At 55.3% G+C, this 26045-nt stretch overlaps 1 protein-coding gene across 3 annotated transcripts; it reads right to left on the bottom strand.

Moving 5' to 3' along the window:
- Nucleotides 1–825: 825 nt before the first annotated feature.
- On the bottom strand, nt 826–25423 carry LDLRAP1 (low density lipoprotein receptor adaptor protein 1). Of its 3 annotated transcripts, none has more exons than XM_079942056.1 (9): nt 25177–25423; nt 16611–16753; nt 15680–15792; nt 13250–13364; nt 7596–7668; nt 7124–7210; nt 6473–6603; nt 4759–4790; nt 826–2971 (listed from the first exon to the last, which is right to left on the bottom strand). In XM_079942056.1, exons 1-9 carry the CDS (start codon nt 25262–25264, stop codon nt 2827–2829), a joined length of 927 nt encoding a protein of 308 aa, XP_079798182.1. In that variant the 5' UTR covers nt 25265–25423; the 3' UTR covers nt 826–2826. The 3 variants fall into 3 exon arrangements, with proteins under 3 accessions (XP_079798182.1, XP_079798183.1, XP_079798181.1); XM_079942057.1 differs by having other exon boundaries at nt 827–2971; nt 4759–4793; nt 25173–25270; XM_079942055.1 differs by having other exon boundaries at nt 828–2971; nt 4759–4793.
- Nucleotides 25424–26045: the final 622 nt, after the last annotated feature.

Below are 26045 nucleotides of genomic sequence, written 5' to 3'. Positions count from 1 at the left end.
GGAGTCTGGGCTGTGGTCTGTCAAGCCCTGGCAGCAGCGCCTGCAGCCTCGGTGCCTGCAGCAGGAAAGGGAGCTAGCACCACGGGGCTCGACAGGAGCGCCACGATGAGCTAGAGTTGAGAGCCTGGCACGGCCCTGGGCACAGACGAAGAGCTCAGTTAACAGTAGCCCCCATTATTATCAATTTGACTTTGACTTCCTTAAATGTATTTGGTCCCAATTGCCTTTTGCTCTGAGATAAGCTTTGAGCCATCTAAGTACATCACCAACAATATAATTGTCACCCGAATCTCACAAAACCCAGGGAGGCAGAGAGGGTGGTGACTGTTGTACCCTTTTCCCAGATGGGGAAACTGAGGCTCAAGGAAAGAAGTGACTGATCCAGTGTCACAGCCCCAGGTGGCAGAGCCAGAGCTAGACCTTGGGTCTCCCAAGTCACGAAAACACACTTTCCTTCATCCCCCACCCTAGTCCCCAATCACACCCAAGCCACACGTTCTGAGTCCACATGGACAGGGAGGGTGTCTGGACTGCTGTCCCCAGCACTGAATCCCAGGCCTGGTTTGTGTTTAGCACAAAGTCTGTCAAATGAATAAACATCATGGACTCATTTGAGAATGTGATGGAAATGAGAGACACCATCCCCAAGAAAAATGTATGTGTGGCCACACGTATAATGTACATTTCAAGGGGTCACAGACCCTGGTTAGGAGGCCTTGACCTAGGTTTTCAGAGGCCTCTCCAGTGCTGAGCTCACTAAGCTATCCAGAGATGACCTCACGGCACAACCCATCTGCCTGGTGGAAAGGGGGCCCTCACAGACCGTTATCCCCCATGTCTGGGTCTGTGGCCACCACTGCTCCAACCACCCAGGGCAGGGGCTGCCCAAGGCCACGCTCCTACGCGGCCACCACGACACTCCACGCAAGTGCTCTTTGTATTTCAAAAAGAGAACATTTATTACTTATTTTTTTCCTCATTAGAACTTCCTTTACAGCAACACAAAGTAAAGCACAACAAAACTTATTTGTAGACACAAGGGGAGCACACTGACCACTGTTGGCCAGAGACCAGATGAAGGCCCCATGGAGACTCACACAAACACAGCACAGCCTTTCTCAGGTCTCCTGGACCCTCGTGCCAAGGGTGGCCTGTGTCAGGTCCAAGCCCTGCTGCCTCACGACAAATACAGGGGCCGATACCAAGGAGATCTGGGGTGGGCAGCGGGGGTGCAGGAGCTGGGCCAGGGAACGGAAGTTATCTTTACATTTTGATAAAGGCAATCCCACCCCACCTCTCACCCAGGCACTCCTGTCTCTGTGTTTTGATTCAGATGCTTAGTTAGATACGTAGATTCTAAGAAACGGTGTGTTTCCTGGGCTGGTGAAACCTGCTCCGACTATCACCAGAGACTTAAGCTTGGTAAAGCCAGGCCTGGGAGGCACCCGAGGATGAAGAAGGTGCTGGCGGCTTTGCTGGGAGCCCCATGGGGGTGAAAGGAGAGGAGGGGAGACTCTGAAGGCAGGTTGCTGCTGGTACGTCCCCGACCTGGGGTCGGAGCATCAGGAAGGAACAGGGTGATGCTTATGAAGTTTGGTTCTGTTTCACCCTCTGAATTAGCAGACTTCAAACACTTCCATTTCCACAGAAATCAACAGCGAGACAGCTAGCAGGGCACACAGGCTCATGCCAGTTACGTGAGTAAAGGCACCAGATGGTTTGTTATGAAACACATTTTGGTCAGAAAATAGCTGGGGCTTTTTGGTTCCTGGGAGGACAACAAAGCTAGAAAAAAGGAGGTGCGAGTTGTGAGAGGTGTGGGTGAGAAGGCAGCTTTGGCACCAGATCTGGGTTCTACTCCTGACTCTACCCCTTCCACGCGCGTGGTCTCAGTTTCCTCATCTAGAAACTGGCAACCAAACATTCGCAAACAAATCTAGGTGTTAGGTTTCACGCACTATCTCAGGAAGTACGGGGAGGTGGGGCTCAGACCAAAGAGCGGCGCGGGAAAACTTCATCCACGTGGAGGGGGAAGGGCAGGATGGGAGCTCTGCAGGAGGTGGTCACACAGATGACCCCACCGCTGCAGGCAGACTCTGGGAGTCCAGGGCAGCCAGTTACACCGGTTCCAAGCACCGCCGGGGACTTTGGGCCTCGTCTCTCGGAAGAAGGGCAGAAAGAAAGTTCTACGCAACGCAGCACCGTCGAGGAGCTGGGGGCCACACCTGCTGTGTGTGCTTTAAAGTGCCTGCCACGTGTTGTCTTTGGTCAGGGGCTGCCCCTCTGTCTCTGAGAGCCCCCAGGGCCAGGAGCCCAAGCCCCGGCCCGCTGGGCCCCCCACGGAAGGCGGGCTGGATGTCACAGTCTCCTCCCGCGGCTGTGTCGCCCTCCTGTGCTCAAAGGATGACAGAAATGAACGATCCGACTACTTTCAGTAAGGAGCAAGGGCACCTCCAGGGAAATCTGGGCCCTTGAAGAGAAGGGACAAGAAATGCTTTGGCCACCATCCTGACACCCACAGTGGAGCAGAGCTCGCTCAAGAGAGGGCAGAAAGCTGGTTATAACACTGCGCTCGCGCCTGATGCACAACCAGCTTCTGAGTTGAACCAGGAGTCACTGAATAAATATTCAAGGCATCTTTCAGTTCTCAGAGAAAGAACTGGGTTAAAAAAGAATCTCTCCTTCCCTCTGCTTGACTGGTTGCAGCTCTCATCTGCAGACTGACAGCGCTGCCGACTGAAGGACACTGGCTGGGGGTCCTGGAGCTGGCCCCCGCCCCCGACGTGGGTGGCTTTGGTTTGTCACGTGTCCCGCCAGCCCCAGGCCTCAGAAGTTGAAGAGGTCATCCGGCTCGGCGCCACCGCTGTCAGGCTTGTCCCAGTCGACAGGCGAGAGGCACTGGGCGTAATGAATGTCCTGTGCTGTCAGTCCAGTGTCCAGGACCTGAGGGTTCGTCCGAGATTGGGCAAGCCTGGAAGGCAGAGCTGTGTGAGCCGGGGGCCCAGGCAAGGGGCTGGCGGGGCCCCGAGGAGCTGGTCCAGCCTGGCCAGCACCAGGGTCAGAAGTGAGAGGACGTGGGTGGGAAAACGGCAGGACACATGGCCAAAGAAGCAAGACCCGGATGTCAGTAGAGGTGGCGCCTCTAACCAGAGAGCCTACCCTTGAGGGTCAAGGGGCTCAGAAAACTGTGGGGCAGGCAGTGGCGTTCCCACCACGGAGAGGCTGGGGCACCCACACCGTCCACAGCTCCATCAGGAAATGCCAGGAAAGAGGAGAAAGGGCAGCGCTGCCAGCGCAGAGAGGGGCATGCGTGAGAGCGAGCCTGGGGCAACCATGGAAGACCACTGGCTTTAACTTGTTCAACACAGTGCTGTTCACAAAGTAAATTCAAAAAGGGGCACAATTGAACGTACCAAGAATAGGGAGAGTTAAATAAATTACGGCCCATGTCCTTAAAAGAACATGAGGCAGTCAGTGAATGAGGTGTTTACAAGGAGTTTTTAACAGCCTGGAGAAATGCTCCTGATACACCAGCAGTAAGTGAAAATCAGGATCCCCAAATGCAAATATGATGAGCTGATCAATGCAAAAAAATGTATATGTATAGGATTAGCGTGAATTAAGCCCCAAAGTCAGGGCTGTGGGATTATGGGATGGTGTTATTTCCTGTTTAACGCTTTGCTGATTTTCCAAGTTGTTCATTAAGGGCACAAGACAACTTAGTAATCTGGAAAAAGTGAATGAAAGATTTCCTTCAAACAAGGGGGTTGTAGTCAGCCAGAGAAGCTGGGAAGATGGTAAAAAGAATCATGAAGGGGCCACACACACCGCTCCCCCGACCTGGGCTGCACCGAGAGGTTTCCACTGGTTCTGGCAGGAAGGGGATGGGGAAGCGGGGGAGGGCTGTAGGGGGGGCTGCTGAGGGTCCCAAGGGAGAAAGGAAGGCCTGGCTGACCAGGCCCCAGTGCTCGGAAGCCTGAGCTGCCCAGGCCTCTCCTCAGCCAGCCTTCTTGGTGGCGTGTCCCCAAGCTGAAGGCAGCCATGGACAGAGATGGCCCCTGGAAAAGGGGGAAATGCCACCAGCCTCTGGTTAGACCAAATATCTCCTAATGGGACTCACATCCCTCCTCTACGTAATGCTCCATGGGCTTAATTAAACACTGCCTTTGAGCTTCCCTGGTGGCGCAGTGGTTGAGAGCCTGCCTGCCGATGCAGGGGACACGGGTTCGTGCCCCGGTCTGGGAAGATCCCACATGCCGTGGAGCGGCTGGGCCCGTGAGCCATGGCCGCTGAGCCTGCGTGTCCGGAGCCTGTGCTCCGCAACGGGAGAGGCCACAACAGTGAGAGGCCCGCGTACTGCAAAAAAAAAACCAAAAAAAAACAAAAAAAAAACCACTGCCTTCTCCCTGCCCCTTTCCATAAATGCAAAACCTCTGGAAGGAACAAAGCCTGCAGAAAAGCCCATTTTTGAAGGCTACACCAGGTGTAGGAAGAGGAAGCCAACCTGAGCTGTAGTGTGTTCAGTTCAGCTCAACCTGTGGTAGAGCGGTCACCAGGAATAGCTTTTGATTCAACAGCAAGAACTTTCTGGCAGACCTAGCCAGATAGTGAGCTCCCCACCCCTGGAGGTATCTGAGTTGAGATTTTTGCTCTGGGGAAGGTCAGAGTTCACATTCTCAGACATGGCAAAGGGCCCTGGAGACCAACCCCCAAGGGCCAGGCCTCCTCCCCCAGCACCAGGAGCCCACCTAACGTTACCTTGAAAATGCTTCATCCAGGCCATCATCCAGCTCCTTGGGGAAAACAAAGCAGGAGATAAGAACCCTCAGAGGGGGAGCCCGTGCTCGCGGCCGGGGCTTGTCCCAGCCCTGGGTAAGCTATAGGGACGTGGCACACAAGCGTAGGAGTCTGGTGGGCGCCTAGAGGAACAGGCACAGGCAGGCCTCCCACCTGGCTACTGCCACCAGCATCTCAGCACAGGGACCCAAACCTGGGATGTGGGACAGGAGAAAGGGCACCTAGGTGCCTAAAGACCTGGGGGTTCAATTCCCAGCTCTGCCACGACTCAGCAACACCTTAGGCAAGTCACTGCTCCTCTTTGAGACTCAGCTTTTCCTTCCACAAAATGAGGGGGTTGGACCGCACGACCTCTACAGCTTTCAAATTCCAAGAGGGAGGATGGGAAGAAGGTTTTCTAGCTTTCATCCACTTTCAGAAGCTGAGCCCAAATTCCAAGCTCACAAGGGATAGCTGATGGCAGGAATGCCACAGCCTAGGTGGGAAAACAATGGGCAAGGCTCCCTCCACAGCCTCCGGGAGGACGGGCAGGTGGCAAGGCTGGTTCCCAGACTGCAGACAACAGGCTCGCAGTGCCTGCTTGGGGGACACTGGGTGGCCCCCAACAGGCAATGGGATTTGATAGGTTTTTCAAGTCCATCAATGTTCCAGATTTTTAAAATTAAAGAGACGTGCATAGCACAGGGAGATCAGCTTGATGCTTTGTGACAACCTAGAGCGGTGGGATAGGGAGGGTGGGAGGGAGATGCAAGAAGGAGGGGATATGGGGATATATGTATACATGTGGCTGATTCACTTTGTTGTACAGCAGAAACTAAAACAACAGTGTAAAGCAATTATACTCTAATACAGATTTAAAAAAAAGATTTTGCAAAAACGTAAAAAAAAAAAAAAAAGAGACATGACAAGTAAAGTAACATGTCATTCTGCAATAGATCCTGGACTAGAAAAAGGACATTGGAGGGACAAGTGGAGAAATGTGAATCAGGTCTGTAGATTATATAAGCGTTGCATAAATGTTAACAATTTTGATCTTTGTAACGTGGTTATGTAAGATGTTAACAATTGAGGAATCTGTATGAAGAGGAACAGGAATTCTTTGTACCATTTCTGTAATTTTTTATCAGTCTGAAATTATTTCCAAATGAAAAAAATTTCTAATTTTTTAAATTAAAAAATTATGTTCCTCTGGGAGATTCTGCAGGCAGAGGTCATCATCATCACTAAAGAAGTGAAAAAGCTGAGACAGAGAGAGGTCAGAGTGCTTGCCCCGGGTCACAGAGTGAGTCAAGGGCCAGGCTGCCTGCCTGAGTCTCAGGCTCCTCGTTCAGGGGGCCGAGAGGCTTCAGGAGCGAAGTGCCCATGCCGAGAACAAGGGGGCCTTTGGTTGGTCCTGCAGTGGGCAGAGCCATGGATGCTCAGGCCAAGAGGCCAGACATTGTGAGGAGACAGCTGTGCCGGGAGCCAAGGCTGCTGGGGACGCAGCCCTAGGTTCAAAGGGGACATTGTTCATCCCCTACCCTGGGTCTGGCTGCTGGGCTGGGTCAGGCCCTCCTGGAGGCCTGCAAGTCACGGGCTGCAGGGTCTGCACCTTGGAGCTGCCTTAGGCCTCATCCAGGGATCAGGCCAAGGCTCACTGGATCCTGGGGGGTCCCCAGGCCACACGACCACTCACCCAGACAACGCTGCTGCTGTTTAAGGCTTGAGGTCGCAGTGCCTCGTCCATGTTAGCGGTGTTAGCACTGACCGTGGACAGTGGGGCCTTGGCTGTCTCTTCCAGGTCCAGCAGGTTCCCAGTGGCGACCACTATGAGGGGTCAGGTGCATCAGGAGGAGAGGAGGTTCCTGTCTCCCAGCCCCATCCTGGAGCCTCCTGGGCTACCCTGGTCCCGACTCCCTCCTTGGGCATGGCCTTTCCAGCCCTTTCCACCCAGACCACCCAGAGCCCCACCTTGCACCTCCCGAAGCAGCTGGACAGCTGCCCACAGGGTGGGAAGCTCTCTCCCACTCATGGTTTAGGCTGAAACCCATATTCACAACAGGTATTAGGTTTTTTAAGAGATCACACAACAAGATGTAAAGTGTATAGGGAGAGGTATACACAGATTATATACCTGCACAGGGACATATCTGGAGGAACATGCACCAAAACAAGTAATTTTCCCCCTTTACCTGCATTTGCTAATTACTCTATAATAAACAAGCATTATTTATTTAACACCAAAACAAAGATAAAAACCCAGGAGTTTACCCCAGCCCAGGAGGGAGGGGGGCCCTCTGGATGAAGGGTCCCATGCCATGCAGCCCCTCCCCCGCCCAAGACTCACGGCTCTTCAGCGAAGGGGTGCTGTCTCGGCGGCCCCCCGCCAGGATGTCCCCTCCGTCTTGGCTGGTTTTCTCCCTCTTCTCCTTCTCTGTGGGACCAAGGCACAGCGCGTTGGAGCCCCCGACCCCAGCACTCCATCCCTAGCCATCACTGGGCAAGGGGTAGGCTGTGGCCAATCTCAGGGGGCAGGTGTTAGGTCTCCAGAATGCAGAAAAGGAACTCTGCATGTTTCACTTAATCCTCACAAGGACCCTGGGGGAGGGAGACAACTGCTCCCAATTCTTCAGATGGGGAAACTGAGACTCGGAGGTGAAGGGGCCTGTGCAAAGCCACAAACCAGATAGGCGGTGAAGCGGACGACCAGTCCAGGCCTGACTCCAGAGCCTTTACCATCCTCCCCGCCCCGACTGCTCTGCTGGTCGCCTTCAACGCCCCTGTACACCCCACCCACCACGTCCGCAAACAAGACTCACCTTCCTTGGATACCTGCCAAAACTCAAAAGCGACTTTGAAGGCCTGGGCTACTGTGAGGGTGACAGCCTGGGCCTGAAAAACAGGAAGTGGGGTCGGGGGAGGGGTACAGTGTTAGGCAGGTAAACGCAAGTCTCAACTGGAGGCCCAGGGACTCCAGGCCAGGCCCACCCTGGCTGTCCCAGGCTCTGGAATGCCTGATTGGTGGAGGCAGAGTCCTGGCCCCTCCCACACCACCAAAGCTGAGGTAATGAGGTCACACCTTCCCCAGGCAGCTGGGCCCCCTCTTCACTACGTGGAGCCCAGCCAAGATTCCCACGGGTACTCCAGTCCCCACCTTGGCAATGGCTATTCACCTCTACTTTTTTCCTTCGCCTTTGAGTTCCCCTAAATGCAAGTAACTGTGAGGCTTATTTCCTCCGAGAAGTCCTCTCTAATTACCTGAGGACTGCACACAGTAACTTAGTCCTTAAAATGAGAGAACAGAAAAGCCAGAGTTGGAAAGGGCCCCGCCACTGCCTGAATGAGCCACAGCTGCAGAGGCAAAGGTTAGACTCTGGTTACTACTATGCTGGGCCAGAGGGGCTTATAACTGAATGCCAGAGAGGCAGGACGAGGCTTCTACATTTCCTGGCAGGCGCAATATGTCAATGAGGGCCCAGGGCAGAAGACTAAAACCATCCAGTGCCATAACCCACCTGTAAAGAAGGGCCACACCTTGTCCCTCAACCCCTGGGGGACTCCCATCTACTCCTTCAAACCCAACTCAAATGTCACCACCTCTCTCACGTCACGTCATGTCACGTCACAGGCACTGGGCTTCCACAGCCCTGCCTACCTCTCTCTGGTGTCACGCATATGAAAGCGTCACCAGCTCACATGCCTGTGTCACCCCACCTGGGTGCTCCCTGAAGGCAAGCATCGACTCTGAACACCCCTGATTCCCAGAGCCCTCCAGGGGTGTCTAGGATGGTGGCTGAATTGCATTTGCCCAGGGTCAGGTCTCCTGAGGCCTTACACTCCAGCCAGGACCTACCCTTAGCCCACCTTCAACTCAGCCCTTTCCTCTCTGATTCCAGTTCAGAGTTAATCAGCTCAGCTTCTGGGAGTGGAAGTCCCAGAGCTCGCAACTGTAGCCGGAAGCGACATGTAGCGTCCTCTGCAAGCTCGGCCTGGGGAAGAAAGCCGCCAGACTCTTTCAAGAGTACGACACGTTCAGGCCTAACCCGCCTCGGCCCCACTCCCTTCGCCTCCGCCAGACAACTCAATTTAATTGAGAAATGAATCTGTGGCTACTGCCTTTAAAACTTTTTTAAAATTTAAAATCCCTAAACAAGCTGACTGATCCATGCCAATTAAATTTCACGAAGTATAAAATCTCATTTGAATGTCCCTGTCATTTACATTTTTGATGGAAGTACGGGCGCTTTATGGCAAAACTTAAATATGGTAATTAAGTATGAAACTCTTCACAGCTGTTTACAATTTAAGCTGTCACGTCTGGATCAAGTTTAATAGACCCAGTTACCATTGAGAATTGCCCATGAAATAAATATATGGGCTAATTACCAGCCAGAGTCAGATCACTATACACCCAAGCAAGGGCTGGTCACCCAGTGTGGCAGGGAGATGGGAACGCCATTATTTTTGCCTCCAGGAAAGCTGAGGGCACAAGCCTGACACTGTTTTTGCATAAATCTGCTTGTTCATTTGCATACATCCCCACCCTTTCACCCCGAAGTCCTGAGCTGCAAGTTAAACCCAATATAACTCAAGATGCAGATGCATGCAGGTGGCTGAAAGCCCAGGCTGGGCAGAGACTGGGAGGGGGTGGGCCCCGTTTTCCTGGGCGACTGCAGGAATCTAGGCACTAGCGATGGAAGGATTGCTCAGGCCTGCCCACCGAAAAGCCCTCCTTGACTCCGCAGGCCAGGAGCCTGCCCCTCCTGAGTGCCTCTGGCCTCTGGGCCTGTCTTATTACCCTGACCAGGTACTGCCTTGCCCAGTTTTTGACGTCCCTGTCTTGTTCTGGGTAACCAGGCTGTTAGCTTCTCACGGGGACCAGGTCTAGCTTAGGGCTGCAGACCTGGGCCAGGACCCCGGAATCCAGGACCCCAACCAGGTTCTCAAACCAAGTCGGGCCAGGTGCCCTGTACAGCCCTGCTGCCCAGAAGCATAAATCACTGCACAAAAGGATGACCTGAGGAATGCCAGTGGCCTGGGAGGGAGAATAGCCCTGCCGCGCCCGACCCCAGGTGGAATTAGGGAGCCCACCTGTACCGCAACCCTGGGCTCCCCACCGATGCCAGCAACGGCACCTTCACTTCAGAGCCCAGAGGCTGAAGTGCTGGCTGAGGGCTCCCAGGTGGGCAGATGGAAACACTTCTTTGTACAGAACCTTATCCTGGCCATGCCCAATAGAAGCCACAGGGAAAGAGAGGCCAGGCGGTTGGGCTGCCTGAGCTGAGCTGAACTGGTGGGTGATCCAGAAAGGGACCCATTTGCCCCTCGATCTGGGTGGGTCCTAGGCTTCTTGCTCATTCAGGCAGCCCAGCAAGGAAGGGTGGGGATGTGGAGGCTCTGGGCCCTTGGCCAGAACGACTGAGGGCTACGTCAGCGTGCAAATTCAAGGCTCCCCTGAGGCTGACTCTACCTAGCCATCCACCCAGGCTCTGGTGACATCTGAATCCCCAACCCCCAATCATACCACTTCACTTTGCACCTCTGTGTCTTTGCACGTGCCGATTCCTGTGCTGGAGTGCACCCACCCTCTCACCACCCTGCCCCATTTTGCTTGGCCTGGCAAACTCCTACTTACTACTCATCCTTCAAAGCCCACCTCAAAATGTCTCCTCTGAGAACTCTTCATGTGCCACCTCCAGAGTGACTTGATAACCTCCGCCTGAGAACCAAGCTCCCTGTATGCCCATTACTGAATCCCGGCTCTTCTCTCCCGTTGCCTGGTTCGCATCTTCACGGCCACCCTGGGTCCCCAGTGCCCGACACAGAGCTCAGCCTGGGACAGGCAGCAGCAAGCACGTGGAGGGACCTGCCAGCAGGCGGGATGTGGAGATGTGCACTGAGGCGCCCATTTCACCTCCTGCCTCCTCCTCAGAGACGTCCACTCCGCCCTGAGAGTCTCAAGGTCTCCAACGTGGCCAGACCACAAGGCCGTAACACACTGGCAGCTTGGGCTCAGCTGAGGCCTTGGGAGCCACAAGGACACCACACACATCAGGTGGTCTACTGACACCGCCCTGGGCTGGGCTGTCTCTCCAAGGGACCTCCCCAGGGCTCCCTGAAACGGGGAGGCCAGGTGGGAGAGGCTGGAGATGGACAAGCCAATATCCAGCCGCTCCTGATGCAGATGAGAACGGGCCAAAAGCGAAGAGTCTGGGCCCTGGGTGTCCAGCAGGAGCCCGTCCCTCTGCCCGGCGGCTCTGCTGTCAGCACCAAGCAGGCTGGCTGTGTCCCCAGTACCTGACCTCTTGGCCTGGGGTAGATGGGTTTTGTTCAAGCCTGTCTAAAGTCCTCTGGCCCAAGGCCAGGCTCCCTTAGCCGCTGGGCCAGCATCCACTTTCTTTTACCCCCGACCTCCCCACCCCAGAGGAAGCCTCTACATGTTGGGAGCCCCTGCACTGCAGCAATGGCTGAGGGCCAGCTGCCCCTGCCCGGTGCCTGCTCTGGTCAGTGGGGAGGAAGAGACAAACAATGGGGACATAATGAGCTTGTTCTGTGGGAACAAGGCTGTCACGGGAGAAGCCACCGCAGCTCAGGGACCTAGGGCATCATGAGGCCCCGGGTGAGTGGCTGGCGACATCGAGTCTGCAGGAAAGAAACAAGGTGCACAAAAGAAACTGAGACCTTTCAGAACAATCCTGGAGGTCATTGAGGTGACCTCCTCATTCTGCTGATGGCATGCAGCCCAAAGAAGGTCAGGGTCTTATCCACGGTCACAGAGGATCAGGCCCCTGGTCTGTCTCCTCCTACAGTGCTCCTCCCACAAGACCTGTGGTAGGCTGAATCGTACTCCCTCCACCCCACCCCACCCCATCCCCGGTAAGATGTCCACATTCTGATCCCTAGAACCTGTGAATGTTACTATACATGTCAAAAGGAACTTTGCAGATGTGATTAAGTTAAGGACTTTGAGATGGGGGATTATCCTGGATTACCCAGCGGGCCCAATCACAAAGGACCTTATGAGAGGGAGGCAGGAGGGTGAGAGTCAGAAATAGCAATGTGATGACAGAGCAGAGAGGGAGACTGGAAGATGCTCCACTGGCTCTGAAGTTGGAGAAGAGGGCCCTGAAGGGTAGCAGAAAGCCTGGGCGGGGCGGGCGTCACTTTCAGACTGTGATGTCCTGGATATGTCCTTGATGACATGGGAAGGGGAACGGATCCTGTCTCCTTGGCTACAAGGACCACAGGGCACAGGAACTGGGGCTCTGGGCTTCGCACACAGAGGTTAACAGAGGCCAATACTAAATCAATAAATGTCGGGAACCTCCTTACAGGGCGGATGCTCAGATCTCGGGGGCCTCAGAAACAAAAACTTCAATGCCAAAGGCTGACTCCCTCCAGCTGCTTGCCACGAAGTTCAAGACAAAAGCCCAGAGACCACTGAGGTCCAGCTCGTCCCAGCTAGATGTGTCAGGGCATCCTGGAAATGGGGTGAGGGACTCCTGGCTCCTCACAGCCATGCAGGGAGAGAAGAAACGTGGGTTTAGACCCTCTGCTAGCTAACGGCACCCTCTGCTAGATGACAGTTAGCTACATCATCTTCAGCAAGAGAGCTGACCTCTGTGAGGCTGTTTCCTCATAAAAAATAAAAATAAGGGCTTCCCTGGTGGCGCAGTGGTTGAGAGTCCGCCTGCCGATGCAGGGGACACGGGTTCGTGCCCCGGTCTGGGAAGATCCCACATGCTGCGGAGCGGCTGGGCCCGTGAGCCATGGCCGCTGAGCCTGTGCATCCGGAGCCTGTGCTCCGCAGTGGGAGAGGCCACAACAGTGAGAGGCCCGCGTACCGCAAAAAAATAAAAATAAAAAAAAATTTAACAAAAAATAAAAAACAAATAAAAATAAAAACAATGAACGCAGTTACAGCGCCCACCTTGCAGAGTTGTTCCGAGGAGAAATGAGACGGTACCTTAAAGATTACCACTGAAACAGGCACAGAGTAGGTACCAAAATATGGCCATTTCCCTCCCTTCTCCGGCCACAGCGAGCCGGGTCCTCTGAGGGCCCTCACCTTTGCCTTTCACACTGGGCACCTCTGATCACCAGTCTCTAGAGACTAATCCCTATAAGGCCCTGCACCTTATAGTGACAGGAGACCCCCCCCACCCCCGCCCCAGATCTCAAATCCATCAAATCACATTATAGAGAGGAAGCGGCTCAGGGCACTCACTGGGAACGAGGGCTTGTCGCTGCCCACAGGCCAGCCGAGGGCAGCCCATCCTGACAGGTGGCCCACCCGACTGTAGCCCTACACGGTGCCCTCAGCTCTCAGCACCCACTTGAGGTTCCCAGGGACTTCAGACTTTCTTTAACTGATGTCACCTTTGGGTCCTGCCTTCCCCCCAGTCAGGGCCCCCAAGGCAGGGCTGCCAAGGCGAGGCTAGAGCCTGCGCAAGCCCAGCCTCTCCCCACTGACCATCTTCCGCTTGGTGCAGAGGAAAGCGTGGCACTCAAGATTCTCGTTGTGCTGGCTCTGTGCGATGTACGCAAACACTTTGTCATGCATCTTGTCTGCTGTGCAGTAGGAGATTCTGAAAGGCAAGTGGCAAGTGTCACCAGACTCCGGCACAGGGGCCTGACTGCATCCCGAAAGCCCCTTAGAGCATCTCCCCTGAGTTCCAGAAAGCCTGCCATCCCACTCCACCAGGGTGGGACTCTGGGCCTAGCATCCTGGGCCATCCATGGGGTGCGGGAGAGTGGGGAAACCCAGGCTAGGCAAGAAGGAGTGGTGGTAAAGACTGGAGGAAGGGCTTCCCTGGTGGCACAGTGGTTAAGAATACGCCTGCCAATGCCGGGGACACAGGTTCAAGCCCTGGTCCGGGAAGATCCCACATGCCGCGGAGCAACTAAGCCCGTGTGCCACAACAACTGAGCCCGCGCTCTACAGCCCACGAGCCACAACTACTGAGCCCGTGTGCCTAGAGCCCGTGCTCTGCAACAAGAGAAGCCACCGCAATGGGAAGCCCGCGCACCACAATGAAGAGTAGCTTCCACTCACTGCAACTAGAGAAAGCCCACATGCAGCAATGAAGACCCAACACAGCCAAAAATAAATAAATTAAAAAAAAAAAAAAAAGACTGGAGGAAGGGCACATCCCCCCTCTACTGAGCCACATCCCTAAATAGTAGTAGGTGAGCCCTTACTGTACACCAGGCAATGTTCTAGATATCACCTCACTGCCCTCTGAGATGCGTTCTAGTACTATCCCCACTTTTCAGGTGAGAATACTAAGGCTAAGAGTCTCAGACCACCAGGCTAGTTTCCGGAGGCCATAACCACTGCCATGCTGCCTCTTAAGAGTTTGTGCTAACCAGCTGGAAAGGGGGGCAGGACACTACCCTGCCCACAATGCCCTTCACCTGAGTGTCCCCCACCTGCCCTCCCTTTGATCACACCCCTGAGCACAGGTCAGATGAGTTACAGGCCCATCTCTCCCAGGGTGACTGAGACTAATGACAGCTTCTCTTGGAGCTGTGGCCAGGGGAAAAGGAGCTGGGAGTAGGGCCGGGGAGTAGGAGGGAGACACAGCAGCTCCCTCCTCTTGAAACACCTTCTCCCCCCTTGTCTGATCCCTCCCCGCTGTCTCCAGTCATCCTGGGAATCCCAATCAGAAGAGGAGCTGGCAGCCCAGGGGTGGGACAGCTCAGCAGACGCCCTCACCTCATGCGGCCCCAGTTTCAATCACAGGCATTGACAAAGGGATCATCACCACTTAAAACCCCCAGATGGGCAGAAGGAGGGGGTGCCAGGTTCCCAACTGCCTCTTCTCCAACCCAGGGGATCCAGCCTCCTGTCCTCAATGCCCTGGGTCTTCGGTGTCACTCAACTAGATCCTATTTTTCAAGCCCCAGCAAGGCGCCTCCTCCCGTGAGAGCCCCTCCCAAGCTTCCCCAGGCAGGCCTCTCCTTCTCTGCCCTCTTGGGAAACACTTATACTCTATCTCCCATGTCCTCTGCTCCATCCCCTCCTAGACTGGAAGCTCCTTGAAGGCAGGGGCTGGGTCTGATTGCTCACCCGGCACAGACCTCAGCAGAGCAGGTACTTGGACACCAGCTAGAAACTCTAAAACCACGCCCTCAACACACATCCACCCTCCCACCACCACCCCCCAACCCCAGTACTGGCTTTGCTCCAGCCAGCTGAGCCACCTGCTCGGAGACAAGGCAAGAGAGTGCAGGGACGAGAGGCCTGACAGAACTCTGGCCTCGGTGTCCTGGGCGTAGCTCGGCCACTATCTCACCACGTGGCCTTGGGCAATTCCCTCTCTGGGTCTCAGCTACCCCACCTGGAAAATGGACCTGAGCTGCCTGTCTCTTCCAGCTCTGAAATTTTACAACTGACCAGCTAAGAGAGAGGCGGGAACAGCCTGAGGCTCCAAGGGCCGGGCCTGTTGCCCTGTGAACAGCGCCCACCCTCTACAGAGATCATCTACACTCTGGCCTCAGACTCTGCCTGAGACCTCCCTGGACACCTGGCCAGATGTCCAGAGCTGAGCTGCTGCATTCCCAGCGAAAAAGGCAGTGACTGTGCAGCTCTCTGCTCCAAGCCTGACTCAGCAGCACACTTGGGGGTGGGGTGGGGGGCAGGGGTGTCCCAGGCCGGCTGCAACTAGTGATAATGGCAGCAGCAACTGCCATTAGCCACACGCTCACTGTGAGCCAGGCGCGGGGCATCCAGGGCTTCATAACCGCACACCGGGCGGGACCTGCTTCCAACCGCGCACACAGATGAGGGAACTAAGGCCCCCAGGTCACCCAGATAGGAAGTGGTAGGGTCTGGATTCAGACAAAGCACTCCATCCACTGCCCCGAGCAGCAGACTGAATGTGGGCAATGCTGAGCGTACCTGTAAATGGACACGTTCTCAATGAGCTGGTTGGTGATGTTGTCGGTCAGGATGATCCCCCGTGGCGACACCTTGAGAGTCACCTTCTGCAGCTTCTTCCCACTGGCCTTGGCCTTGGGGCAGACGTGGGTCAGAGGAGCCTACCTACCCACTTGGGACCCACCCTCGTGGGCTACACCCAGCTGCTCTAAGCCCCAGATGCGAGGCCCACGGGAGGCCTCACCTTAGGTGACCGGCAGACATGATGGGGAAGACAATTCAGCCAACACCTTCTTCTAATAAAAATAGGGACAAATGTCACTCACTGAGTACCTGCTGTCTGCCAAGTACGGGACCTCGAGTCATCCTCACAGGCGGCAGGGACTTGCCTCAGGAGAAACCAGACTCAGAGGGGTTAAGGGAGTTGCCCAAGGACACACAGCTAGGAGGGACCTCAGACTTTGAGGGCTGAACGCGCTATCACAGCCCAGCAGGATGGGGACTCCACGCTCCACCCACTGTACCTGCCAGGGCCTGAGCAGAGGGGGCCGAGACCACCAAGAGAGGCGAACTCATAGGGCACGCGCTCACTCAGAGCTGGGGAGGAAATCCAGTCCCTCAGGCCACAGGGCAGGTGGCTGGGTGCCAGCAGCCCTCCCACTATCCCTCCCTGGCACGAAGCTACCAACCCTCGGCCGGTGGCCTGAGCTGAGGGAGGGGAGGCTTAGAGAGGCCACGGCCACAGCAGCTGGAGAGGAGGACACTGGCCGGACCCTGCCAGCCCAACGGCCGCCCTCTCGACCCTCTAAGCTGGACGCGGGGGGACGCGGGGGCAGGGCAGCTGCAACACGTTCAGTCAGGGTGATATGCAGGGGATGGGTGCTGACCCCCCGAGCCCCAGAAGGCGCTACCCCTTCCTCGTGCTCCCACACCCCACCCTGACTGGGCTCACCGTGGCCACGATCCTCTTGACGGCGGCGGCCGACAGCTCCTCACCCTTGGGCTGCTCCACCAGCGTCATGCCCAGGTACTTGAGGCTGAAGAGCATGCCCTCGAGCAGCGTCTCCCGAGTGTCTGTCCAGTTCTCGGGCAGCTCTGGGCACAGGAGGACAGGCGCTCAGACCCCGCTGGGCAGGGCCCACCACAGCGGCAGCGTCTGCAGCCCCCGTCTCCTAGGAAGACCCAGCAGGGACATTGGGGTCCCCCCATCTATCATTACTTTTATCTTTAATAAAGGAATAACATTTTCTAGTACGTACCAGGCACCATGGTAGGAAGCGTTACATAAAATCTTCTCATTGATCCTCATGAGGACCTATGAGGCAGACACTTTTATCATACCCATTTACAGACAAAGACATGGAGGCCCAGGGAGGCGAAATCACATGACCAAGTCCACAGAGCCAGCAAGTGCAATAGCCAAGAATCAAACTCTTATTTTCAGATCCGAAGCCCAGACTCTTAACTTCAATGTTAACACTTGCTGAGGGCAAACCATGCCATTTTCTTATTGAATCTTCAACGCAATCCGGTGAGATGGGTATTATTCCCACTTTACGGATTAGGAAACTGAGGCTCAGAGAGGTGAAGTCGTCAGACAAAGGCCGCATACAATGAGTAAAGGGTTGGAGTCACAATTCAAAACTGGGTGGTTCCCATGGCCCCAGTCTGGCCTGCTTTCCTCCATCTGCACAGCCACAGAGACCAAAAGGTAGGGAGGAGGGAGACCAGGAAAGAGACAGCAGCCCAAGGAGGGTGGGCGTGGGGTAAGGCTTAGTGGGGAAAGGGGCAGGTGACTGCTCAAAAACCATCATAGGAAGGCCACTGAATCCGGAAGACCTGGGTTCGAATCCCAGCTCTGCTTCCCCCCACCTGCATGGTCTTGGGGAAGGCCCCTCTCCTCTTTGAGACTAATAATGCCTGGGCTACAGCAACGGCACACAGCAGGACACATGGGAAGGGTCCTCTGAAAGCTCTGATCACGACTGAGGTCAGGAAGGTTGGGAAATGAGGGGATGAGCCTGGCTCACTGGGTGGTGAAACAGACCAGGAGGGAGAGTTGGAAAGAGGCCTCCATTTCACCCCACCCACATGAGAGAGGGCCCTGAGCAGGCAGAGGGACAGGAGGGGAAGTGTGGTCTTCACTGTGGGAGGGGTCATACAAGAATTCACAGGAGTACCTCGTCTCCCAAACTGAGACCCAGGTGAGGAGGAATTTGTTAACCTGTCATCCAGAGCCTGGCATGCAGCTGGCATTCCTGAGTGAAGGAACCCAGACAACCCCAAGGCTTTCAGGCCTGCAACGCCCCAACCCCATCCTCAGCTCTGGACCCTGGACCACTGCCCTCCAGCCTCTGCCCTTAGGCCTCCACCCCACATGAAGCCAACCCCCACTGAGAAGACCCCAAAGTGACCCCATCCTCTGTCCCATCAACCATGAGTCTATTTCATTTGATCCTCCAAAGAGAATCAGAAAGTCCCCGAGGTGTCCCAGTCCTGGGTTTGGTGAAGGGAACCCTGGAGCAACTCAGACATGGGCGTTGCTCTCAAAGAAACCAAGAATATTGCCACCATCAGGGCAAAACAGAGCTACAGTAACAACAAAGCAGCAGCTCTTACCATTACCTCTAACACTCACAGCTACCTTGCAAGCTGGCATTCTTTCATTCCCATTTCACAGAGGAGGAAACTGAGGCTCAAAGGACAAGTAATTTGCCAAATTATTTGTCTATTTGACACTTAAAGCCCAAGTTCCTAACCATCAGGTAAACGCTATCTTGCCATGAGGCAAACTACCCTCAGTTTAGCAAAAGGTCATGGAGAAGTTCCTAGAGCCAGAGGTATTTCCCCCCATAATTCTTAATTCCTGAGGCTTCCTCTCTGTATGGAGATGCCTGGACCACCACTTTCAACTCGATATTCATCTAAGCAAGGGCGGCAGACTATGTGCTGCCACGCCTGTCGCCTGTGTCCTTGGCAGACATTGCTAATCAACTGCAGCCCTATTCCCTCTGATTTAAAGGCTTCGGACTGTTTCTCAATAAAAGGCTCCTGGCTGGCAATACCAATCCATCAGGGGTGGCCTTGTTCATCTCATTACCCATCCCTGCCCCACAGCAAACATCCTTCCTCTCCCCATTTTCATGTCTTCTCTCTGCCATTTCCGCCAGCTCAGCCCTTTCCTGGCCCCTCTCCAAATCCACTTCCGCTCCCTCCATTCCAAAAGGGCCAAAGCTTGCCAAGGTCACAGACGACCTCTTTGCTGTCAAAACATTCCCCAGTCCCCCCTGACCTCTGAAATACTCGGCATTTTTCTGCAATCCTCCTTCCCCGGCCTGACCCTTCCCCTGTTCTATGGCCTCCTGGAACACAGCCCTGGTAGACTGGTTGCCACTCATCAGCCTCAGAGACCCTCTGCCCAACCTCCTCACTTGACAGACGATAAAACTGAGGCCCAGAGAAGGATGGGACTTGTGCAAGGTCACACAGCAATCAGAGGGACCCCAGCTCCCAAAGCACTACAGGCAACTCCCACAAGGACTGTTGCGAAATTAGAGGTTGCCCAGCCTCGTCTCCCCCCCAATATCCCTGCACGCAAGCACACGCACACACATGCAGGCACGCACACAGCAGACGATCCAATTAGACACAGCTTCTTCCCATGACGTTACATTTACTTTCCCACTTCTGTGCCTTTGCTCAAGGAGCTCCCTCTACCAGAAATGCCCTTCCCTTTGCTTGATTGAAACCCCTCGCACCCAGCCTCCTCCAGGAAGGCCTTCTTTGAGGCAGTATTGCCTAGTGGTTAAGAGCACGGGCCTTAATCCTCGAATCCACTGAGTGAGCCTGAGCAAGTTAATTTCCCTGAGCCTCAGCTCTCTCTTCTATAAAGTGGGAGAAGCAAAAGTCTCCAGCTCACAGGGCTGTGGTGACCCTTTGATGAGATAATGAGCCAATAAAATGTAATGTGCTTAGCACAGGGCCCCACCCATGGTTTTGCCTCCTGGGGCCTGTCCCTGCTGTCAGGGGTTTCTCTGCCCCTCCTGAGTATGGATCTCCTTCTCTTCCTCCCACAGCCATATCACAACCACCAAGCTGCTGCCTGCTGTGTGTTTTCCTCTTGAAGGACTGCCACGCATGTCTGCCTCCCCCAGGAGCTAGTATGGAGAAGGGGCATCCCCGCTCAATGTTGCTGCTGTCTCATTCTACTTCTCCCTGCCCCTCCCAGGCCCAGCAGAGATCCTCCTGCCCCTCCAGGGAACCCTGCCTCCGCGCCCATACTTCTGGGCATGATTCATCTCTTCAGTGAGGTATAAGTTCTCTCACACCCCACTCCCTCCCTGAAGAAACCGGAACCAAAGAGCACTCAATAAAGACAGAGGTAGGGTTCACTGCCACACCGGCCCGGTCACCATCCAGCCACCTCAGATAGGCTGGAGGCCATGTGCTCCTTCCCAGGAGGAGCCCAGGGTTTCAGGAAGAGCTCCCGGAGGCCCCCAGGCAAATACAGGCCTGAGTCCACAGCGCTGTTCCTGTCCTCGTTATTTTTGGCCCGGTCGTGGGTAATGACTGCACTATTTTAACTTTACGATTTTACAGATGACCTGCTGTCAGAATTAGCTGGGGATGGATGGACCATAGGCCCAGTCTAACTTGTAGTTGCAAACATGTACTCTTTCCTTATTAAGCGGGCCCCTGCCCAGGCGTCAGAGCTCTTGTGCCCTTGTGCCCCTTCTGCTGCCCTGGGAGACCCAGCCTGGCTGGTGCCTGGAACATCAGAGCTGCAGCCAAACCCATGGGCCAGGGGGGAACCTCCAGCAGGGGTCCTGGCCTCCAGCCTCCTCCGGCCTGGTGGGGATATGGCCTCAGAAGCCACAGAGTGACACCTCAAAAGAGGACCCAAGCTCTGCTGTGACCTGGAGTGTGGCTGCTTCTCTAGGCCACAGTCTCCTTATCTGACAAATGGGCTCAGGCCTGCAGGAGCATCATCAGAAAAAGGTTCAGCATGTGAAAAGTGCTAGGCAAACTGGAGAAGTTGTTAAGACTATCAAAAGAAAATAATAATTTCAAAAAGGTAATTCCCTGCGGTCCAGTGTTTAGGACTGGCACTTTCACTGCGGGGGTCCAGGTTCAATCCCTGGTCAGGGAAATAAGATCCTGCAAGCTGTGGGGCACGGCCAAAAAAAAAAAAAAAAAAAAAGATAATAGCAGCAGCTACCATTCCTAAGTACCTACTTATACTGTAAGAAAAAAATATGCTGTCAAGGTTAAAATGATGAGGTCTGGAGACGGGCTGTGTGGTTCATAGTCACTCTACCTCCCTGGTCCTTGGTTTCGTCATTTAAAAATGGGGACAACAACTGTACCCACCCTATGGGGTTGCTGTGAGGATGAAATTAGTATACACAAGGTAGGCTTAGAACGGTACCTGGTAGATACCAAGTGTGAGTGTTGTGTCATTACCAAGGGTCAAGTGCAAAGAGCTTTCATGTGTACACAGCCATTTGCAGTACTTTATGAGAAGAGTCAAGGATATAGTAGGACTCCCATTTCACAGATGAAGACACTCAGAGGTGTCTGGCCATGACTCAATCCACAGTGCTGGGCCTTGAATCCATAGCTGTGCTCTCTGCCCTCTCCTGCAGCCCACCAAGCCCCTTCCCATGAGCAGGGCCAGGCTCGGGGTCATCCAAGAAGAACGGGTATCCTGTCCTGGAGGCTGCCTGAAAGGAGCGTCTGGCTCACTTTCAGTGAGCCAGTGGGTGACCTGACTCCTTCAAGCCACACACCCCTCCCTCTGCCGCCAGACCTGTGAGAAGCAGCGTCCCAGCCTCCAGTTAAATGTCCCTTGCACTTGCTGTTCCCTCTGGCTGGAATGCTGTTCCCAGATTCCTCCCTCCTTGTACTGTATTCATATGTGTGTTCCACACCTTCTCCGAGAGGCCTTCCCTGACCCCCTGCACTGACACTCTCAGTGCCCCACCTTTATCTCCTCGGTGGGTACCATTTCCACACACGCCACCTGACACGCCACTCTCTGGCTGCCGGAGACTCAGATGCCCATGGGGGCTGGGGCAGTAAGAGCTCCTGTTCCCAGCAGCCCCCTCCCACCACTGACAGGAACTGCCCCTCAAATGGAGTAACTGCTCCAGAGCTCCCCACAGGTGGCATCCCAGCCGCCCACAATGGAAACTGGCTTCATGTTGTCCACTCTTTGGACTCCTTTCCCTTCTTGCTTCTCCTACAAACATTTCCTGGGATCTCTTCCCAAATAAGTGACTTTACTCAGATCCCTATCTCAGCATCTGCTTCTAGAAGAACCCAAACAAAGACACCACCCATCATTTCCTCACCCGCTTTATCTTTCTCCTCTTGGCGTCACCACTACCCACAAGCACCCCACTTATCTGCACCCTGGTCATGCTGTCTACCTCCTCCCCCAGAGGGCTGGCGCTATCCGAAGAGAGATGGACGCATTCCCCAGACTTGCCGACACCTCTAACAGTGCCCGACACACAGTCAGTGCTCAATACGTATTACGGTTTGGGCTTTATGTTTTTCATTATAAACATTATAAATAAGGATGAATAGATCTTCCGTCCCCCGCCTACCACCATGAACCAGCTTTGTTGAAACCAGCTTTGTTTTTACCCATTCTCATGGAATTCTCTGACAACCCGTGGAGGAGCCCGAGGGTCAGACGGACTCCTCTTGGAAATAAGCGTACGGAGGGGCCAGGGTGAACCACCCTTCCAGGCAGCTGGACGAAAGGAAAACCCAGGGCAGGGACTGAGACAGAATATTTATGGTTTCCAAAGAGGTGGGGGGAAAAGCAACGTGTGGGAGAAGGAGAGAGCCCTCCTTCAAAGTCAGCACTAACTGGGAGACAGGGAGCCATGAGGATCAGGGCAAAGAAAGCTGTCTGCCGCTGGCTTTGCTCTGGGACCTCAGGCAAGTCCTTCTCTGGGCTCCAGTTTCTCTGCAAATAAAACAATGATCACGCTGATCCCAGCTGAGGGCCTTGAGGGGTGAGGAGCAAGTCACAGCCAACAGCGGGTATCAATCTAACCTTGTACACACTGATGTGTATAAAATGGGTGACTAATAAGAAAATATAAATAAATAAAAATTAAACATTAAAAAAAAAAATCTAACCTTAACTCCAGTGGCTTCAGCCTGGCCCCAAAACTCAAGCACAGGGCTCAGACCTTCTTGAGGGTTGGGTCCAAGGCCTGGCTGGGACACCACCACAGGCCAGGCTGCCCCAGCACTTCCACCCCAGACACACCGCATGGCTTCCCTCTCTACTTGTGGCCATGTCGGGGCCAGTGACTCCACTTCCCTGAGCCTCAGCCTCCTTCATCTGAGAAATGAATCTGATAGGAATCCCTGCTCTGTCACCTCTGAGGAGCAAATGCACTAATGGAGGCAAAAACACTATGTGAAAGGTAGAGGGACAAAGCAGTAGTTACCATTTACTGAACTCTTTCTCTATGCCAGGCAAAACATGATTTCAGTTAACCTGCACCCCCCCCAAAAAAATCTGTGGTGGGTACTCCTGTTATTAACAGTTTACAGATCAGAAAACTGACTTAATAACCAGGGACAGGTGGGGATTCGACCTCGCTTATTCTGGGTCTAGAAGGCTCCAGGATGGCACTCTGGGCTTACTGGGGTCTGCCTAATAGGAAGGCTCTTCTTTCCTCTTCTTTCCTCCACAGACGTAGACAGCCTCTGAGCCCCCAAAACTCTTTCCACCACACTAAGTATTATGTTGAAGGTCCACATGACAGGCAGCAGGAAGGGGAATGGGGGAGAAGGAAACCACCAGTTAGGTGCCAGAAGGAAGTGTTACTGTCAACAACCTTCTCAACATCCCTACCGGGTTAGAACTGTTATGTCCATTTTGCGGATGAGGAAACTGAGGTTCAGAAAGGAAAAGTGACTTGTCCAACATCAGAGCAGGCAGGAGAAACTCTTTTCCACCATCCAAGGTGGCTAACTCTCACCCTTCCCCATATCGAGTGAAGGATACCAAGGGAAGGGGGGCTCCTGAGTTTCCTTCCCTTGCCCAGAGCCCTACCCCCCTCCCTTATCCCTAGAGAAAACTGCAGGGTTCCCCCACTGGAACAGGCCATCATTCTCAGTCCTGATCAAATCCCACAAATATTTAAAGGAGCTATTTTGGGAGTCCATAAATGTGGGAGACGGGTGCATCCCTGGCTAGTCCAGTCCTAATGGTCTCTGACCCCACCCCCACCAGTAGACACCAGCCCACGTTCCCAATGCCAGTCTTGTCTTGGTTTAGGAGGCAGGCACAGCTGGAACCACACAGCCGGGCAAGAGGCGGGGCAGGGCAGGCTCCCTAGGCCCAGACACGCTGGCACTCCTGGGCCTCTCCTGGGCCTAGCGAACTAGGGCTCCCCTGGCGGAGCCCTGGAAGGCCAAGAGGGAAGGGGGTGGGGTGTGACTGTACTGACAGCGGCTTCCTGGTGCCTGGAGAGGCCAGGGTCCCAGGCGGTTGGGGCATGGGGGGCAGTGTGCAGGAGTCCTGCCTTCGGCTCCATATCTACCAGGAAGGCTTGAGTGACCCCAGACAAGCCCCTCCGTCTCTCCTCGTGAAAAGGGCTGGGTTTCTCAGGCCTCAGGGGAGGGTGCCAGGTGACGGGTTCCCTGAGAGTAACTGGAGACAGGGAGAGGAGGGGGAGCCGGATGAGGTTCCTCTCAGGCTCCCAGACGCCCCTGGGAGAGGTGGCGGCAGAGTCTGCCATTCGCCCGGGCGCCCAGGGACATCGGAAGTTCAAGCGGGGAGGTGCGAGAAACAAACAGGTTTCAAAAATAGCCAGGAGGCCGGCCGTGGCACCTGGACCCAGCCAGAGGAGGGGACAACGAGGTCTAGATGGGCCGGTGTGTGGTAGGTACCTCCCGAGACCCCAGGTTGAGCCTCGCCCCCAACTTCAAGTAGGTACCTGCAAACCCGGGCTCACACTGAGTCGGCTTCTGGGCGCCCGGGAGTCAAAAGGTAACCTCGTGGTGGGGGAAGGGGGCAAGGGGGCTCCTGCCGGCCGCTGACCTCGGGGCCAGAGTGCTGGGGTGCGGGATGGGGGTATCTTCCCAAGCCCCTGCCCCCTGCTCCCTCCCCCGGGTACCGACGCTGAGCTTCTGCCTCCCCTGGCTGTCCAAAGAGGGGACGTGCTGGGGTCGCGCAAGTCTCTTCCTCTGACCTGCAACCTCCCTCCGACTGCAGCCCGCACCTGGGGACCCCGAGCTCCGGTTTCTTCCCCCAGCTTCTGCCCTTCCTCCCCAGCCGCACAGAATGGGGACGGGAGTAGGAACGCAGCTTGACCCTCGGCGACCCCGAATCCCGCAGGGCCGGGTAAGGTCGCTCCGGACCGCAGGGCGCGACTCAGGCCCTGCCTCTCCCCCCCCCCCCGTCCCGGGACTCTGAGGAGGGGCGTCCGTGCGCCCCGACCCCCGCCCGGCCCCCGCCGGGCCCCGGTGGTCGCGCACGCACTCACTCCGGTGCCGGCCGCCGCCCCCCCAGCTCTGCTTGGCGAGGCTGGGGCTCCTGATCAGCGCCCGCCCGGCGGACTTGAGTGCGTCCATAGCCGCTCGGGCCGCCGCCGCCGCCGCCGCCGCAGCCAAAACTCCGTCAGGGAAAACTTTCCGCCGGGGCCGGGTGGCTCACGGGCTCCGCGCTCCTCCCCTCCCCCGCGCGAGCTCCGCGCCGACGTCCGCCGGGGCGGGGCGAGGGCTGGCCAGGCTCCGCCCTCGGCCCCGCCTCGCCCGGTCTCTGCCCCAGTTGCCCAAGGCTGTCCAGACAAAGGGCGCCCTGAGGCAGCGAGCCGAAAGCCCTCGACGCCCTCTCTTTTCCTCTATCTCCCCAAACCCCTTATTTCCCACCAGGTAGGAGGCTGAGGGTCCGAGAGCCGCTTCTCCCGCCGCGGGAGGCGCTGGCCTAGGATTTCTAGACAGCTGAAAGTTACTTGGAGACCATTTTACAGATGGGGAGACTGAGGACGGGAGAGAATGGGCTTGTACAAGAGGAAGGTGATGCCCATCGCAGTGGGAGACTTGGAAAGAGCTGACGGTGGTAGAATTTTGCTGGGAACAGGGCCGGAGTATAAAGTTTGCCTTAGCAAGACCCGTTGGGCACTTTACTCGCCCAACAGACTCAGCCTGCTCCCTGGCACCACCTGGGCACTCTGGGCTGCTCCCTGCCCACCCTACTCCCCAAGTAGCCTTAGAGGTGGTGTGGCCTTGGTGTTATGCTCTGAGGTGTGGGGAAAGGAGTCTTAGTTCTAGCACTGACTTTCAGTGTGACTGACCTCAGGCAAATCCTTCCCCTCTCTGGGTCTTAATCTTTATCTGTAAAGTGAGATGAGAT

Source organism: Stenella coeruleoalba, assembly GCF_951394435.1.
Source record: "Stenella coeruleoalba genome assembly, chromosome: 1".
In the NCBI taxonomy this organism is placed as follows: Eukaryota; Metazoa; Chordata; class Mammalia; order Artiodactyla; family Delphinidae; genus Stenella; species Stenella coeruleoalba.
Note: the sequence above shows the minus strand (reverse complement) of the source record. Positions and strands in the feature narration are given on the sequence as shown.